The following is an 18,516-nucleotide window of genomic DNA, read 5'->3' on the forward strand; positions in this document are numbered from 1 at the left end:
CCTCATATATACACTTCTTCATCTTCTTTTTTTTTTTTTAAAGATTTTATTTATTTAATTTTTTCCCCCCAAAGCCCCAGTAGATAGTTGTATGTCATAGCTGCACATCCTTCTAGTTGCTGTATGTGGGACTCGGCCTCAGGATGGACGGAGAAGTGGTGCCTCGATGCGCACCCGGGATCCGAACCCGGGTCACCAGCATTGCAGCGCGCGCACTTAACCACCAAGCCACAGGGCCGGCCCGTCCATCTTCTGATTATAGTTTTTGTCAAAGCAATGTTGAACATTCACATTATTATGACTTTGTAACTATTATTTATAGCTGAACTATATGGGATACTATGGTTACATTTGTTTTGGGGTAACCAAACAATGGTTGGGGGATGGGGGAAAGATAAAATTGAGAGAACTTAATGTTTGAACCCACAAAAGGCGATTTACACTTCTGTTATAGACATTGGCCCTGAATTAATACTTATACCAAAAAACTAAGCATGTGAAAAACAAGGTAATTATTAACTACAAGGAATAAAAAAATGTACAATAGTCATAATAGCAAACACTTATGGTGTGTTTACTATGTGCCTGACACTGTTCTAATGCATGTAACAAAGCATCTGCAGAGAGCTTTGTAACTCTTACGTGCAAGACAAGGAAAAGGAACTGAGGTTCTGGGCTCAGGTGGAGGCTGATTTAGATTCCAGCCTCGTCTGTGTACTTGGCACCTTCTTAACTTCAAGCAAGTCACTTGAACTCTCAGGGACTGTTTCCTGAGGGACAGCAATTCCTATTTTGCAGGGCTGATGTGAGGATTAAACGAGCTATTAGTGCATGTAAAGTGCTCAGCACAATGCCTGGCCCGTTTTAAGTCCCATCCACAAATGCTGTTATTAAGAACAGGGTACTTTGAGGCCGGCCCCATGGCTTAGCAGTTAAGTGCATGCGCCCCGCTACTGGCAGCCCGGGTTCAGATCCTGGGTGCGCACTGACGCACCGCTTCTCCGGCCATGCTGAGGCCGCGTCCCACATACAGCAACTAGAAGGATGTGCAACTATGACATACAACTATCTACTGGGGCTTTGGGGGGAAAAAAAAAACGAGGAGGATTGGCAATAGATGTTAGCTCAGGGCCAGTCTTCCTCAGCAAAAAGAGGAGGATTAGCATGGATGTTAGCTCAGGGCTGATCTTCCTCAAAGAAAAAAAAAAAAAAAAGAACAGGGTACTTTCAGTCTGCTCTATTGTCAAAAGGGAAAACTCTAGTAAATCTAATCCAAACGGACTTTTTTGGAGGGGGAGAGGGGAAGAGTAGCAGACACACAAGTACTTCTTTACAAAGAAAATATAATCAAAAATGTGATTTTCCCTTCTAAGAAGTCAATTTCTTTTTTTTTTTTTTGTGAAGGAAGATCTGCCCTGAGCTAACATCCGATGCCAATCCTCCTCTTTTTTTCCTGAGGAAGATTGGCCCTGGGCTAACACCCGTACCCATCTTCCTCTACTTTATATGGGACACCGCCACAGCATGGCTTGACAAGCGGTACACTGGTGCGTGCCCGGGATCCGAACCTGTGAACCCCAGGCCTCTGCAGTGGCGTGCGCACACTTAACCAGATGCACCACCAGGCCGGCTCCAAGAAGTCAATTTCTAATCAGTATAGGGCCGGCATCAAAACTAAAAATTCAAGGGGAAAAAAAAAAAATCACAGAATACATTTTAAGTTACTTTACATCATATTCATTTTTCTAAGAAGTCACTAACATCCAAGAAGAATCCTCCTGGCACTAATAAAACTTTCCTGTTACACATATACAGACCTTTTATATCAGCAATGTCCATTGTAACTTTCTGCAATTATAGAAATGTTCTATATATATTTTTCTGTTTGCATAACCCAATACCATAGGCACTAGCTACATAAGCTTACTGAGGACTTGAAAGGTGGTTAGTGCAACCGAGGAATTTTAAATTTTTACAAATTTTAATTGACTTAAATGTAAATAGCCACATGTAGCTAGAAACCACCATATTGGACAGGTCAGCTGGATATGATTTGGGTGCTCAAATGCCTGTGAAAATCTACATTAATATGCATAAGTTGTCTTAAGACTTACTGTGCAGCTAATCATGTTTAATCAATTACATCAGCTGTTGAAAATGATACAAGCTTAGTATAGAGATATACTGTACTTAAAAATCTTGGTTTGGGATTAGGATAGTAAAAGATCCACCCCATGTTTCTCACATTATGCAGCATAATTAAAAAAAAAAACCCAGGGGCCGGCCCCTTGGCGTAGCGGTTAAGTGTGCGCGCTCCGCTGCTGGCAGCCCGGGGTTTGGATCCCGGGTGCACACCTACGCACCGCTTGTCAGGCCATGCTGTGGCGGCGTCCACATAAAGTGGAGGAAGAAAGGCACGGATGTTAGCCCAGGGCCAGACTTCCTCAGCAAAAAGAGGAGGACTGGCATCAGATGTTAGCTCAGGGCTGATCTTCCTCACCGGAAAAAAAAAAAAAAAAATGCAGTGATTCCTGAAACATAAATACCTAAGCAAAAATGAATCAATTTTTCTCTCTTTTTTGATTTGTATGGAACAGCTGAACATCAACAGCTGCCTGGCACACAAACCATTCTTGACATCACTGAAGTCCTAGACTTGACCAGGTTCATTGGCGTAGGTTTAGTCTGTCCTTCCCAACACAGCAGGTGCTCCCTTAAAAGAGCAGGGAGTGTGCAGAAAACAAATGGCCTGTTTTATAAAACTCTAAATTTATTCAAAGTGTTAAAAGATTTCACTCTCCCCTCCAAAATATTTTACATTTAAAAAAATCAAAACTGTTTTCTATTTTGTCAGCCACTGTCCAAGCTGCTGCTTCCCCTCCTGGGGACCAGCCTCTGCCCCTCCAACCCTCTTCCCCTCCCTCCCTTTACTCGCAATATTGCTATAAGTTTGTTTATAAAAATCCCCCTTCTCCACCCCCCTGCCCCCACATGGCCTGCCCTGCAGGTGTAGCTTCCTTTCCAGATTTCAGGCCTTTGGCTGCAGGTGAGGCAGGTTGGATGGGTGGATAGGAAGGCAATACCTGAAGAGCAGAATGCTTTGTGCTTCTGGGAGAAAGGCTGATTGGCTTTATTCTTGATCAAGTGGAGGATCATTGTGTGTTATTTTGCCCCATGGACACCTGTTCAGGGCCAAATATTTGGCTTGGGGTTGCCCATGGCCGAGCAGCCCTGCCCCTTCTCCAGTTTCCCTCAGGCACAGGTCCATGACAGCTGGGTCTGATGACTATACCATGTGTCTGCCTGTGGACTCTGAAGGACAGAAGAGTGGCACATGACTACAGTAGGACTTGATGGAACCCCAATTCTCAGAGTGTGGGCACCACACACCCAGGGGAGAAAGTTTTCGTTTTTGGTAGGCAAACCAGGATTAGCCAGGACCATGGGAGTTAGGGATGAGTGAGAAAGGTCTAACCACATAGCTCTGGGTGAGCAGTGTTCCTTCTGACAAAACCCCTTCCCCTCTTCCATCCCCCCTTCATCCTGTAGGTCCCAGGATGATTCCAGAGAGGAGGAAGAAGAGGGAAAAGATTCTGTTCTGCTGATGGGAAAGAGGCAGGAGATGACAGAGTCCTCGGGCTTGGGAGAGGCCTGCTGGAATCTGGAGCGGTCACGGCTTCCTTGTTCTGGGAGGGAGGGTGGTGAGGCCGGGAGCCAGGCCCTCAAGGCTTCATCAGCTCTGCTCTTTGTCCTTGACTAGTAAGACTGTGTGCTGGCCCCCACTGGACACAGATAAGACCACACGGTTCTCCAGCTGTTTGCCTGTCATCTCCACGGGACTCCAGGCATCCTCCTCCTGTCCCGTGCCCAGCTGGTAGTTGGTGCCCATGCCCCAGGCAAAAACACGACCTACAAGGGAGAGAAATGGAGGCAGCTGTCTCTAGGATTTCTACTCCGCCTCTCTGTAGTGTGAGAAGACTAGGACATGAACGTGAATTCTAGTCTTGGCCTGTAGCAGCCTGGCAATGTCCCAGTCTCTGGGAGTTCAGGGAAGATGGGAGACGCCAAGGAAATGATGGATAAGAAAGAGCTTTGTCAACTAGAGACCACAGTCCTTACACATTGCCAAAGACTTCTCCTTGCTCCTAGGGATGGCATTCAAGGCCCTACATGACTAGCCATTCCCCAAACCCCTACACCCGCCTCCATTCTCAGGACCAGCAGCCTTTGAGATTGCTCTGGATGTTCCTGTGCTTGGGACGCCCTCCTTTGCTTATCATAAAGGATTGAACCTTCAAGGTGTAGTACAAGCCCTACTTCCTCAGGAACTCTCCCCAGATAATCCCAGATCCAGCATCTCCGCCAGCCCCAGACTTCTCAAGGCCTCCATGGCTGTCCCACTCACCCACTCAGGCTTTGGCAACCACTTGTTCACACTCTCCTCTGCTGTGCTTGCCAGGACCCTGACTACTAAGCCTTCTTTCTCCTAATAAAATTCTAAGTACAACTCCCTGGGAAGCTAGCCCATACTAGGTTGTAAATAAAGGGATCACCACAGTGGAAAATGTAAACAGAAGCCTGAGTTAGGAGTCTGGAGACCTGGGGTCAAGTCCTACTGCCTGTCTGGGCCTCAGTGATATATCCCTCTTTGCTGTTTTTCTCCTCTACAGAACAAATCGCCTTATTAAAATAATCTGTTTGCTCATTTTATGTTCATCAAAGCCAGAGCTTCTGACAATCAGGAGAAAAGCAACATCATCAGACACTGCTCTCTGAATCTCAGCTCCATTTGACGATAGACATCAGAGGTGGCTGGGCAGTTTGGTAAGAATCACGACCCCCAAGCCCCAACCAGACTGAGTGTGGGCAGCCCTACTCACCATCCTTGGTCACAGCATACCCCACAGAGGCCCCACAAGCCACTGAGGAGACGGCGGGCAGCCTGGAGATGAGGGTGGGTATGCTCTTCTCCTCAGCACCCTCCCCAAGGCCCAGCCGCCCATACTCAGCCCGGCCCAGGCTGTATGCTTTTCCTGTGGGAGGAGGGAGAGAGATGAGGAGTAGTAGAGGGCGTGTTCCAGGTAGGCCAGGTGAGTTCCTGTATTGGTGGGAGCTGGTCCCCATTCCCAGGGCGGTGAGAAAGACGTTTGCAGTGTCTCTTGCAGTTTCAGGGGAGGCCTGGGACAACCCCCATAGCCCCCACTGAACTCATACCTGGAAGAGCACCAGGACTCTGGGGGAAAGAGGGTGACCCTTATGGACCCATATCTGGCCCAACCTGGAGCAGGCCCAGGTTCCAAGGACCATGGTCTCAGGAATCTGGCCAAGCCTGTGCCCAGGGAACACTCTACCCCCAACCCAGACATCCCACCTTCCGAATCCATGCAGACTGTATGGTGCTGGCCACCAGAGAAGCCCACCCAGGACTTGGTGGAGTTCTTGAAGGATGTCAGGTTCTGCGGTACAAAGCAAGATTCTGTGCCTGGAGTTCCTGGCGGGGGGGGGAAACAGGGATAGAGCTGTCAGGAGTGAAGGTGTCCAAGGAGCTGTCCCTTCATCCCTTCCCACAGTGAGCCCCCCCACCCCGGATATGGATATTCTCACTTTACAGATGACAAAACTGTGCCTCTGAGGGGTTAGGTAACCCCACCAAGGGTACACAACGAATGAGTGGTAGAGCCAGGACTGAAACCCAGGTCACTCTGGGCTATGTTGGATGCTGGGCTTGGGACTCACCAAGCTGATGGTAGTTGGAGAGGCCAAAGCCATATACATGGCCCTCTTGGGAGATGGCAAAGGTGAAGTAAGCGCCACAGAAGGCATCCTGGAATCTCACGTGGCCCCGGCTTCCCCTGGACTTCAGCATCACACACTTGGGGACCAAGAGTCGTTCTGTAGGCAGAGAGGCCAGAGTCAGTGGCAGACACACACAGCCTCTCCTCTCTGCCCTGTGTGTTTTCCTCCATTATTAGAGGCCTTGGAGGGAGGCTAAGCAGGGACTCTTCTCCCTATCATACAGAAGAGGAAACTGAGGCCGAGAGAGTACGAGTGCCTCACTCAGACTCCCATAGCCATAGGAGGTAACATTTACATGGAACTTACCATGTGCCAGTTCTATGTTAACTCATTTAACTTCACAAGAACCCAGTGAGGTAGGTTTAGAGGCAGGTGGGTTTAGAGATGAGGAAACTATGTCCAGATTCCACAGTCAGTAGGTGGAAGAACTAGGATTCAAACCCAGGGTGGTCTGGCTCCAGAGTCAGAGTTCTTAACTATCACCGCAGGTCTACCTGATGCAAGCCTCAACACATACAGAGAATCCCTCCTGCCTTTGACCTTCACCAGCGGGTGGCTTGCCAAGTTGCCCTGCCAGAGGGACCTAAGCCACCTACCAAGGCCCTGCCGGCCACCCCGATTGGCAAATAATTCAGGCACGCGGCCCAGCTGGCCCTGCTCCCCGCAGCCCAAAGTGTAGAGGTCGCCATCAGCTGTCAGCATCACCAAGTGGTCGTTTCCTGAGGGTGAGAGGAAGGCAGGGGATGCAGGGCTTGTCTGTAAGGCCCAAAACAGAGCCAGCCTAGAACAAGGTTCTCCAACTCCTGCCCGGAGTGAGTACCCCCAGGCCAGCCTGGTGGCGCAAGTGGTTAAGCGCGCACGCTCCACTGCGGCGGCCTGGGGTTTGCCAGTTCGGATCCCGGGCGGGCACCGACGCACTGCTTGTTAAGCCATGTAGTGGCGGCGTCCCATATAAAGTAGAGGAAGATGGGCACAGATGTTAGCCCAGGGCCAGTCTTCCTCAGCAAAAAGAGGAGGATTGGCAGATGTTAGCTCAGGGCCGATCTTCCTCACTAAATAAATAAATAAATAAATAAATAAAAAAGAGTGAGTACCCCCAGACTCACCTGAGGCCACCTTCACCACAGGCACACTCAGCTGTACTTGCACGGGCACCATGCTCTTCTTCATAGGCTCCAAGAGCCCGATCACACCATTATTGTCCTGGAAGGGAGGGGCAGAGCACTTATGAGCTGGTCCTGCCTGCCCTACACCAGCCAGATCCAGGCTTGCAGGCAGCCACAGAGCTGTCTTGTGAAGCACTGGTGGCAGATGGGGATAGAGAGGGGGCAGGAGCCAGGCCACACAGTGAAATACTTATGAATGATATTCTATGTGGTCTGTGATTTGCATTAAAATAACAAAGGAGTGGGGGAGTGGATGGGAATAGAGAGGAAACAAGTTTGGCCACAAGTTGACAATTGTTGAGGCAAGTAGATCGGTGTTCAATACATTATTCTGATTATTTTTATGTGTTTAAAATTCTCCATAAAAAAATGTTAAAATAAACCTGATGAGGAAACACCTCATCAGATTCCTTTATTTTTCACATTTCAAAAGAAATCAAATACCAAAGTACCAAAACAATTTTAATGCTGAATCTGCTTTTTAAACTACACTCCCCTGTCTTGGAAATTCTGAGACATGACAATTTACTCCCCTGCCCCAAAACCCCTGAGAAGTGTGGAAGAGGCCTGGGAAGGGGGAGGGGAGGGTTGAAGGCAGGGAGATGGGTGAGGACAGTAGGCTTCCTGGATCAGCCTCAGCCCAAAGACATCCTTGACCCACCTCTTTCTCAAGACACACAACACATTTCATAACATCAGATTCAAGGAAACAGCCAGTGGTGTGGACAGGCCTGGATGAAGAAGCCAGAAACCTGGGTCTCGACCCAAGCTCTGCCTCTGGCCTTGATTTCCCCACCAGTAAGTACAACAGGGGCGTGGAGACGGGTTATCTTTGGCGCCCTACCAGTCAATTCTGCCTGCCAGCTCCCACGCAGTCTTCCAGACCCAGTCTTACCCGGAAGGAGCCCCAGAGGAAGACACGGCCATCCTCGGTGAGGGCTGCTGTGTGACTGTCTCCTGCTGACACCTGTACCACCTTCTCTTGTAGCTCCACTTTCCCGGGGACCATCTCTGAGCCCTCCACTGATGTGTCCCTTCCCAGAGCACCCTCATCATTGCAGCCGAAGGAGTAGACCTGTGCCCAGGATGTCCCCATTAGTGCAAGGTCTGGCCTCTTGGTCCATTCTTGTTTAGGCCACCCCCTGCTCAGCTGGCCACCTCCATCTCCATAGAGAAATGTGTGTGGCTCAAAGCTCCTTTCCTAAGCCCCCCAACCCCAGGCCCTGCCCAATCCTCTGCCCCATCCCCCCAAACCTACCTGGCCACTTTTGCTTAGACACACGGTGTGCATGCCCCCAGCCTCAGCCTGCACAATATCCTCCGGAATGGGCACCAGGGCTGGCTTCTTCCTCTCCATCACATTCTCACCCAGCCCCAGCTGGCCCACGTCGCCCTGGCCCAGTGTCAGCACCAAGCCGGGTTCTGTGCTGTGGGACCTATGTGAGACTGAGGGGTGAAGAAGACAGCCCCTGAGTGTGTAGGATGATGGGAGAGAGAAAGCACTGCATGGGCTCTGGGATCACACAGACCTGGGTTCAAACCCCTGCTCTGCCACAGACCATTAGTATGACCTTTACAAGCCTAAGTTTCCTCACTTGTACAATGAGGATAGCAACAGTACCCATCTCATAGGATTTTTATGGAGACTGAAAACTGAGTACTGTATTAACACGCGAGGGAGGAAATGGAAACAAGGAGACATTCAATCTTGGGAAATGAATCTTGGTGGAGAGTGGAAGAGAACAGTGGGGACACAAGATAGTTTTCCTGATTGGCTGTAAGTTTTTGGTCAGGAGCCATGATGCCAACAGTGAGGGCTCAGGTAGTGTCTACCCTTTACTGACTGCTTACTCTACTAACGTTAAATTGCTTTGTAGTCCCCTAAATTATGCTACAGACCTTCCATATTTAGGATCCCGTTTTACTGGAAAGGGAACAGAGAGGTTAAGCAACTTTCTCGGGGTCATAGAGTAAGTAGTCGAGTTTCCACTGAAACCAAGGGAGCCTACGTGGGTCAGAACACAGCCTCTAGCCTCCCTCCTCAGGCTGTGACTTAACTCCCATACATATTCACACTGACACCCTCCACTCCTATCCCGGAGCAGACAGGCGGCTAAACAGAAGGGGCAGCAGTAGAGCCGACACAGGCTTCGCGGAGAGGTGCGCGCCAACCACTGGGCAGCAGAGGGCCATCTGCTAGCCAAAGGCGACCGCCTGAAGCCCCGGACAGCCAATGGCGTCCAGCCCCACCCCCAGGGGGTGTGGCCACGGCAGCCAGGGCCGCTGCGGCTGCGCAGAGGGTGCGCTGGGCAGGGAGCCACCGGGTCGGGTTTTCTGGTCAGGAGGGCTCGGCCCACAGGCACCTCGGCAGGAGCGGGCGCCCGGAACGCGGCGGGAGGCAACGGCCCTCACTGCCTGGTTACGAGGGTCTGCAAAAGACAGACACTGTCTGAGTGCGGGTCCACAGTCCCCCCGCCCAGACTAGGGGTGGATTTCTCTCCTCCCCGTCTCCCTCCAGGATCCCAAGAGAGGAAACCACAGCCACCTCCCTCAGATGCTACCAGGATTTTATCTCTATTTCCTCACAGCAGCCCAGCAGGTTGGTGCTGTTCTCACTTCTCTTTTATGAATGGGCTAATCCAAGCTCAGCAAGGTTAGTGTGTTGCCCAAAGTTACACAGCTAGAAAGTGGCGGAACCAGGACTTGAACCCACGTCTAGAAGTCAGTGGTCCTAACCATAATGCATTACTGCCTAGGGCAAAGCTCTGGGGTCTAGTTTTCTGCCAGTACTGCTTGAGTGCTTTTAGGATCAAAGGTCTTTGATCCTTTACGATTCCCAGACGGCGGGATTCAAGGAGCTCCAGGAGACTCTCCAGCTGGGTGGAGCGCCTGTACTTCCAGGCCCCTCAGCTTCAAATGTCATGGAGGAAGGAGCCTAGTCCCAGATTCCGGGGGCTCCAAGAGGCCACCCATACCAAGAGAGATGCCCCGGCCAACTTACCCTTCACCTTCTTGCTTTTGGGGGGGGCATCTTCTGGAGGTGACCTTCTCTTAGCTATACGCTTGGGTGGCATGTTCCTGTCCTGAAAAACCCAGGCAAATACTCCATGTCAGAAATGGCAATCATTTTCCTGCTCTATTTAGGCAATATTTATCAAAAACCCTAAAAAATGTGACAGGAATTGCCCAGAAATTCCACTTCTCAGAACTGATCTGAGAAGAACAAGAACAGAATAATGGATACACCCAAAGATTAAGTTCCACAAATATTCTCTACTGTCTTCTTCACAACACTTAAAAAACACAAAACAACAAAAAATGGAGCAACCCATGTGCTCAGGGACTGGCTAGATAATATGTGGTATATTCATATCATAAAAGTGATGCGTTCAGAGATTTATTTATTCAACAGGAAGATGTTCACCATTGCCAAGTAATATAAGCAGACTGAAAAACAGCCCATCACCCCGTTTTTCACACACACACACAAAAAAAGCATACACATGTAAAAATATGTGTAGAGGGGCCGGCCCCGTGGCACAGCGCTTAAGTGTGCGCGGTCTGCTGCTGGCGGCCCAGGGTTCGGACCCCGGGCGCGCACCGACGCACCACTTGTCAGGCCATGCTGTGGCGGCGTCCCATATAAAGTAGAGGAAGGGCACGGATGTTAGCTCAGGGCCAGTCTTCCTCAGCAAAAAGAGGATTGTCATGGATGTTAGCTCAGGGCTGATCTTCCTCACAAAAACAACCAACCAACCAAAAAATATGTGTAGAAAAATATGTGGAAGGAAATACATACAATATTAACAATGGTAACCTCTGGAAAATGGGATTATGGACAATTTTTACTTTTTTTTTGTTACCTTCCTATATTATCTAAGATGTTCAACAAGGAGCATTACACGTATTTTTTATTTTATTATAAAAAATTAAAACATTGAAGAACAACATTAAGTGAAGTATCCTTCATAACTCCCACCTGACCCTGAGATAACCACTAATTACTTTGGTGTTGCATTACTGTTATTATCAGACCAAAAAAAAAAAAAAGAAGCTATTTTCATTAAATAAAACCAAACCAGACCATCTGTGCCCTTTGATCCGAAAGTGCCACTCCTGGGAGGAACCTGACCTTCCTAAACAGTCCAACAAGAGATAAACACTCACACGAACATACAAACACCAGGTGTTACAAAAGGGAGAAAGGAAATCACCTATGGGTGACAAGAAGGGTTGCAGGACCTGGGATGACCCAGGGCAGCTGAAAGCCTCAGCCCTGAGTCCTCCCCTTCCTTTAACTGCAGCCGCCTCCACAAGGTCTCCATGTCTTCCCCAAGGCTACTGAGAACCGAGACGTTCTCCTCAGCTCTCTCAATTCCAATCCAGCCCAAACTGTGTCCAAAGCCTTTTGCCTCCACACATGCAGCTTTGGAAAGAAATCTTTATTGAGCCCTGGTCTTTAAGGTTGTGAAAGACAGTCAAGTTGTCTAAGCCTGGGGCTCCCCAACTCTGGACTGTGAACCCTTTGGAAAGGATGGCTCGGGCCAGGGCACTTTTGAGCTATCCAGATGCAGAAATGGTATAGCACGGGGCAGTTAAGAGCACAGCCTCCAGAGCTAGAATCTGGGCTCAGCTACTTTCTAGCTGTTTGACTTTGGGCAAAGCTATTTAATCCCTTCATGATTCAATTTCCTCATCAGTAAAATGGGGATAATAATAGTTCTTACACCTTTGTGATGTGTAGGATTAAATGAGTTCATACTGTAAAAGTAATTACATAGAAAGTGCTCAATAGGGGCCAGCCCGGTGGCATAGCGGTTAAGTGCGCGTGCTCCACTTCAGCGGCCCAGGGTTCACAGGTTCGGATCCCGGGCACGCACCGATGCACTGCTTATCAAGCCATGCTGTGGCAGCATCCTATATAAAAGTAGAGGAAGATGGGCACGGATGTTAGCCCAGGGCCAATCTTCCTCAGTAAAAAGAGGACGATTGGTATCGGATGTTAGCTCAGGGCTGGTCTTCCTCACAAAAAAAATAAATAAATAAAAGAAAATGCTCAATAAATTAATACTGGTGTTATTATAACACCGAGGGCCTGCACCAGGTAATGCTCAGGTACAGCTCTAAAGTAATCTAACCCACCTCTCCTCCATTTTATAGGTAAGGGACAGAGACTCTACCCAAGCCTACAAATGGAATGAAAACTCCAAGAGCCCTTCTCAGGCTCAGCTGTGGGTATAACCGCCCCCCATTCCTTCCTTCTCTCCTTCCAGTAGATCCTAGAGCCTCAGTCTCTCCAGGTCCCCACTACTCCATGGTCGATGAACACAAGGCCAGTGGCCTCTGAATTTCTGGGCACATTTCTGCTGACTATCCTGAAGGAGGAGAACCAAGTACTGAAGATGGGGAAATAGCCAAAGGCCTAGAATCTGTCACGCCTGTGCAGGTTGATCCTCTGCAAGTTGAACTACAGGTTGTGACTGGCCCAGTTCTGCCTGTGATAAGGTGGCAGTTCTGAGCCTCACCCAACTTTTATTCTCCCAGGGTGGGACTCCTCCCCTCCAACCTGCCTCTTTTTTTTTTGAGGAAGGTTGGCCCTGCACTAACATCTGTTGCCAATCTTCCTCTTTTCTTCTTCCCAAAACCCCAGTACATAGTTGTTTATCACAGTTGTAGAGTTGTAGCTCTTTTATGTGGGACGCTGCCTCAGCATGGCTTGATGAGCAGTGAGTAGGTCCGTCCCCAGGATCTGAACCGGTGAACCCCGGGCTACCGAAGCAGGACACGGGAACTTAACTGCTACGCCACTGGGCCGGCCCCAATCTGCCTCTTTGAGACCCCTCTTTTTTTTTTTTTTTGTGAGGAAGATCAGCCCTGAGCTAACATCCATGCCAATCCTCCTCTTTTTGCTGAGGAAGACTGGCCCTGAGCTAACATCTATTGCCAATCCTCCTCCTTTTTTTCCCTTTTTCTCCCCAAAGCCCCAGTAGATAGTTGTTATGTCATAGTTGCACATCCTTCTAGTTGCTGTATGTGGGACGCTGCCTCAGCATGGCCGGAGAAGCAGTGCATCAGTGCACGCCCGGGATCCAAACCTGGGCCGCCAGTAGCGGAGTGCACACACTTAACCGCCAAGCCATGTGGCCAGCCCCGAGACCCCTCTTTCCACACTAAAAATGCACATTCTGTGGGATTAGAGGGAATTGGATTCACCTGCCAGAGCTGTGGCTCAGTTGTCCCTGCATTTGTGACCACGGTCAGGCAGCAACCTCAACCTCTCTGAGCTGTATCCTCATCTGTAAGAAGGGAGGCCGTGACTACTTCTCAGGGCTGCCGTCAAGACTAAATGAAATGTTTGTACAAGACTTTGCAGTGCCAAGCACACAGTAAAGTACTCAATACACAGCAGCGTTTATCCTTTCATTCCACAAGTATTTATTGAGTGCCTAGTACCACTGCTTGGCTTTGGGCCAGGTGTAGCAAGGAAAAAGGAGACCTCTCCCTGTTCTCATGGAGCTGACATTCTAGTAGGAAAGAAAGAAACCACAAAATTATTATAGATAGTGCTGTGTGAAGGATAGGCAAGGTACTATGATAAGAGAGTAACTTGGGGTCACACAACAACGTGAATGTACTTAATGCCACAGAACTGTACGCTTAGAAAGGGTTAAAATGGTATATTTTATGTTATGTATATTTTAGCACAATAAAAAAATAAATAAAAAGAGAATAACTGGGACGGGAGGAGGAGAGTGGTCAGGGAGGTGACATTTAAGCTAAGACCTGAAATACGAGAGAAAGCCAGCAGGGGAAGACCTGGACAAAAGCAGTCCAGGAAACAGTGTGAAGTGTTTAGGAACCTGGGGAGGCCAGTGCGGCTGCAGCTGGAGGGCGACTGTCAAATGGCACAAGGTGAGCAGGGGCTAGATCATGCCAGGCCTTACAGGGAAAACAGAAAAGTTTTAAGAAGAATGTCTTCATCCGATTTGCATTTTTAAACGACTGTTATTCTGGCTACTGTAAAGAAAATGGGATGGACTGGAAGAGGAAGCCATTGCAGGCATCCAAATGAGAAATGAGAGGGACTTGATTTGGTCTGAGGCAACAGAGAAAAGTAGATAAAACAGATCAACTTAGGAGACAGACTCGATTTGCCAGAGGATTAGATGTGGGGAGTGAGGGGGAAGGAGGAATCAGGATCTCCCTAGGAGCTTGGCCAAACACAAGGACTCCCAGGCTTTGGTTTCAATGACTAGGTGGATGGTAGACTGCCATTTAGTGAGATGAAGAACAGTGTGGGACAAGAGGAGAGGAGGGACCGAGAGCTCCATTTCACCAGGTGTTTTCATTAAGTCTGAAGTGCTTGGCAGCCAACCAAGAAGGGACGTTAAGTAAGCAAAGCTAGGTGGGTTAAGAGGGTGTGGGATATAACAGGCAGCCCTTGTTTCAGGTAGATAGCTTGTACCCCTGGCCACGCTGGCAGCCAGTTCACTGTGTCCAGGGCCCTGTGCTGCCAAAGGCAAACCTCCCGTCAGTTCCTCAGAATGACCTGTAGCAGTCAGCTGTGCCAGGGAGGGAGACTGTGAAGTAGCATGGAAAAGTACTCACAAGAAGAAGTTAAGTGAAAAAACAGGAAACAGAATTGTCAGCACACTGCTACTAACGCTAGGATGACCTGTAGGCAAGGCCTGGAGTGGAGACAGAAAAATAAATATGAGGTGGTTGGTAGCATGGGGCACTAACAAAAAAAATGTGTATTGTGGATTGGAACCAACCCAGTGAACATCTCCTTAGCTACCTGGGTTTTGGCGAACATTCTAGGGCATCTCACTGCACGCTAGCCACATGGATCCCACTTTACAGCTGAGGAAACTGAGGCTCAGAAAGGTGAAGTATCTCACCCAAGATTAGAAGAGGAAATCAAAGCGTCAACCAAGTTGGTCAGACTCAGAGGTGGTGCCCTTGCCTGCTTCCTCCCCATACTCCCCAGTCTCCCAGCCAACCTGGGAACTGCCTCTCACATCCTCTCCCCCAGAAAAGACTGCAACTTGTCTCTGGTCTTCCTGCTCCCCATCCCCATCCCATTCTACAAGTCATTCATGATCTTTCTAAACCTCAAACCTGAAACAAGCTGCTTCCTTGCTCAGACTCCTCAGTGGTTCCCTCTGCCTGGAAGATAAAGCCCACATTTCTTAGCCTGGTATGAAAGGCCTCCAGGGTGCAGTACTGACATAACTTCTGGCCTCATCCCTTATCTGTCACATCCTCCTTTCTCTTCCCACACAATCTGAGACTGTTTACTGTTCTCTCCATACCATTTGCATGTCTGTCTTCCCATCCCTTATCCTACTGGAAGAACTGTTACTTAAAGTCACTTCCACTGGTAAACCACCTCTGATCCCTTTCCCAATCCTAAAGGAATCATTCTCTCCCAGAAATATTAGGACAGACTTCTGGATCATAATTACTGTAATTTACATGGCTATCTACCATATCAATCTACTCCTTAAAATATAAGCCTCTCTGGGGCACCGGCCACTCCTATCTTCTATATGCCAACAACCTTTACTTCTCACAACAAGCTGAAGAAGAAGGCACTATCACTCCCATTTCACAGTTGAGGGAACTGAGGATCAGAGACCTAAATCTACTTGCCTAAATTCACACAGCCAGTAAAGGAGAGCCAGGAACAGAACCCAGGTATACCTGATTGATTAAAAAAAATAATAACAACAGGTCGGCTAAAGGCAGGCCATGATCCAGCAGGGGTCAAGGCAGCCTGGGTGGGCCTCCCCAGGATCCCCCATGAGCTTGGCCAAACAGAAGGAGCACAGGGCAGAAGCCAGCTGAGAGGGAGAGGATGGTGAGACCAGAGAGGAGACACTGAGGCAACTTGAGAGGGTGGGCCAGGTGGGTGATGGACATGGACACTGAAGGACATGGGGACGGACAACCGGCACAACTCCCCGCTGTAGTGCGGAGAGCACTGGCTTCACTGTCTGGCAGACCTGAGTTCTCTTTGAGCCTGAGAATCTTCATCTCTCAAATGGAGAACTCTAGGCACTGCAAAGTGCTATTGTGGGCAATCCCGAAGGCAGGGCAAGGGCTGGGAAGGCACCTTCTAAAAGCTGGAGCCCTGTACCCATTACCTACCTGTGTATCCTCTACTGCACAAATCCGTCCTTCATACAGACTCCCTCTCTCACTGCTCTGGAGGTGTTTTCTTAACCAGACAGTGAGTGTCTAGGCTGAGAATAAATAGTAGTCTTTTGTCCCCACCCCTCACCCCCTAACAGCCAAACATAGCTTCCATCTTTAAGGAGCTTACAGTCTGGGAGAAGAGTGAGACACAGTCACAAATAATTTCAAGTCAGATACAGAGTCAGCTTCCACTAATAGGCACTATGGTGTGCCAGCCTCTCCTAGAATCCTCACACCTGCCCTCTGAGGTAAGCGTGACCACCCTGGTTTTACAGATAAGAAAGGTGAGGCTCAGGGAAGGGTGCCCCAGGCCACACAGGGGTGGTATGAATTCCCAGGTCTGCTGACCACTCCCTACCAGGGCCAGAACTCCCCACTCCCATCTCTCCCTGGGCTTTAGTTTCCTCATTTGGTGAATGAAGGCATATCACACAAGACAGTCTAACAGGGGCCTGGTGTTCCTGCTGTGACCCCCTGTGACCTCATTTGTGCAAAGGAAGACAGAGCCCTCTCTGACCACAGCAGCTGTCTCCTCCCGCCCCCCTACGTCAGGAGGCAGACATTTGCCTGGTAGACGCAAAGGCTGAAGAATCTCTTTGTGAGACAGGTCTCCAGGAGGGATGGGAGGAGAGGGGCTCATCTGTCAACCAACATTTACTGAGCTCCTGCTGTGTGCCAGGCACAGAGCTGGTTACTTCACCCCAGGAGTGACTTCCTGGGGGAATCCCCCGATACACAGAGCTGTGCCTGGGCTTGTGTGTGTTCATTATTCCCAGGCGAAAGGGGCCACAACGTCCACCAGATGTTAGAACCACTGCTTAGGGAATTCATAGGATATTAGTAATCCTCAACACATGCCTCTGTCATTTTACAGGTAAGGAAACCAAGGCTCAGGGAGATTGGATGAGTGGCCCAAGGGCACCCAGTAGGAAGTTGCAAAGCAGAACAGAATTCCTGCTCTTAGGATGTCTTCACAACAGGAGCCTGATGAACTCCTAATTCATCTTTCCAGACGCCATTCCAAGGCCCTTCTTGGGTGAAACCTTGCCTGCCTCCTCCAGCCCCACCCAGTGTTCTTTGGTCTTGCATTCCAGCCCCTGCTGCCTCATCTTGTTACTCCCCTCCTTGTACCCTGTGCTCCAGATGCAAACACCTCTGGTATTCCTCACCACAACACTCACCTAAGCCTTCACACCTTGCATGTGCTGTGCCCCCTGCCTGGACCACCCTTACCCCTCCACCTCCAGTCTGCCTGAATAACTCCACTGTTCCTTCAAAACCCCGTTCAAGAGTCACCTCACCTGAAAAACCATCCCTGACCCGCCTGGGCAGGATTGGGTGACCCCCTCACAGTTCCCCTAACACTCCATACACTCAACTTCCGCTAGGGCACACAAGTCGCACTTGGTTGGAGCACCTCAATTAATATCTGAGGAATGAATGACTTGCCAGCAGCAGCGCCCCTTCTCCACGGGCATACTTCGGTGATCACAGTGGACCGTAACTGTGTCCCCCCATGGGTCTCCCCAAGGAGACGGGGAGCTCCGTAAAGGCCACATGGGGCCGTTCTCACCACTGTTGCCCAGCCCTGCAGGCGCGGCACGGAGGAGACGGCCAGTGAATAATGTGTTGACAGAAGAGTTGATGCGGAGTTCATAGCACACCTCTCCAACGGATCAAGAGTCGTCGTCCTGGCGCATGTGGACGCTGAGATTTGTCCCTGCCGCAGACCCTCACCAGCCTACCCTCGAGCTCCTGAAGCGGACCCTCGCCGGGCAGGATTCCTTCCCCCTCTGCAATCCGCATTCTCCAAACCGATGCTAGACACAATCACTTCTCCCGTTCTGGAAACGCAGTCCCCGGCAGGGCGGCCTGCCCCGGCCCGCCAGGCGCGGGTCTGCGCACCCCGGGCCGGCGAGGTCACCGCGGCCGCGCGCCCCGCAGCCTGCCGCGCTCCAGCCGTTTGAATCTCCCGCCCGCGCGGGCGCCGCGGGCCGGGCATGACAAGCACGGCGGCAGAGGGGCCGCGCGGCCCTCGCTCGGGCGAGGCGGGGCCCGGCCAGCGCCCGGGCGCCCCGCGGGGCCGGGGACACACGCGCCCGCACCCGCGCCTTCCTGCCGCCCGGCTTCACGTGGGGCCGGCCCCGCGCGACGCGGGCACGAGCGGGGGACGGCCCCGGCCACCCGCGGACGCCTGTGCTCCAACTGTGGCCGTCCCGCGCGCTGCCCTCCGCCCGGACCCTCCGCCCGTGACGGGAACGACCTACCTCGGTGCAGGTCGGCCACAAGGAACTCCTCGGCTCGCCTGCCCGGCCGCGAACTGCCCCAGAGCATGCGCTCTGCAGGCCTCCGG

General features: G+C 50.4%; 1 protein-coding gene across 5 annotated transcripts; it reads right to left on the reverse strand.

Annotated features, from left to right (window-relative positions):
- Window positions 1-137: 137 nt before the first annotated feature.
- RCC1 (regulator of chromosome condensation 1) lies at window positions 138-18,516 on the reverse strand. Of its 5 annotated transcripts, XM_087446441.1 has the most exons (12): window positions 17,623-17,730; window positions 11,580-11,590; window positions 9,964-10,045; window positions 9,326-9,391; window positions 8,221-8,408; window positions 7,858-8,037; window positions 6,903-6,999; window positions 6,393-6,515; window positions 5,737-5,892; window positions 5,372-5,491; window positions 4,881-5,033; window positions 138-3,909 (listed from the first exon to the last, which is right to left on the reverse strand). In XM_087446441.1, the coding sequence occupies exons 1-12, from the start codon at window positions 17,720-17,722 to the stop codon at window positions 3,734-3,736; spliced, it is 1,452 nt and encodes a 483-aa protein (XP_087302567.1). In that variant the 5' UTR covers window positions 17,723-17,730; the 3' UTR covers window positions 138-3,733. The 5 variants fall into 5 exon arrangements, with proteins under 5 accessions (XP_087302567.1, XP_014639549.1, XP_087302565.1 ...); XM_014784063.2 differs by lacking the exons at window positions 11,580-11,590; window positions 17,623-17,730 and adding an exon at window positions 18,431-18,516; XM_087446439.1 differs by lacking the exons at window positions 11,580-11,590; window positions 17,623-17,730 and adding an exon at window positions 13,176-14,526.

The sequence above is a fragment of the Ceratotherium simum genome, chromosome 22 (genome assembly GCF_057802395.1).
Source record: "Ceratotherium simum simum isolate JZ-2026a chromosome 22, ASM5780239v1, whole genome shotgun sequence".
Taxonomy (NCBI): Eukaryota; Metazoa; Chordata; class Mammalia; order Perissodactyla; family Rhinocerotidae; genus Ceratotherium; species Ceratotherium simum.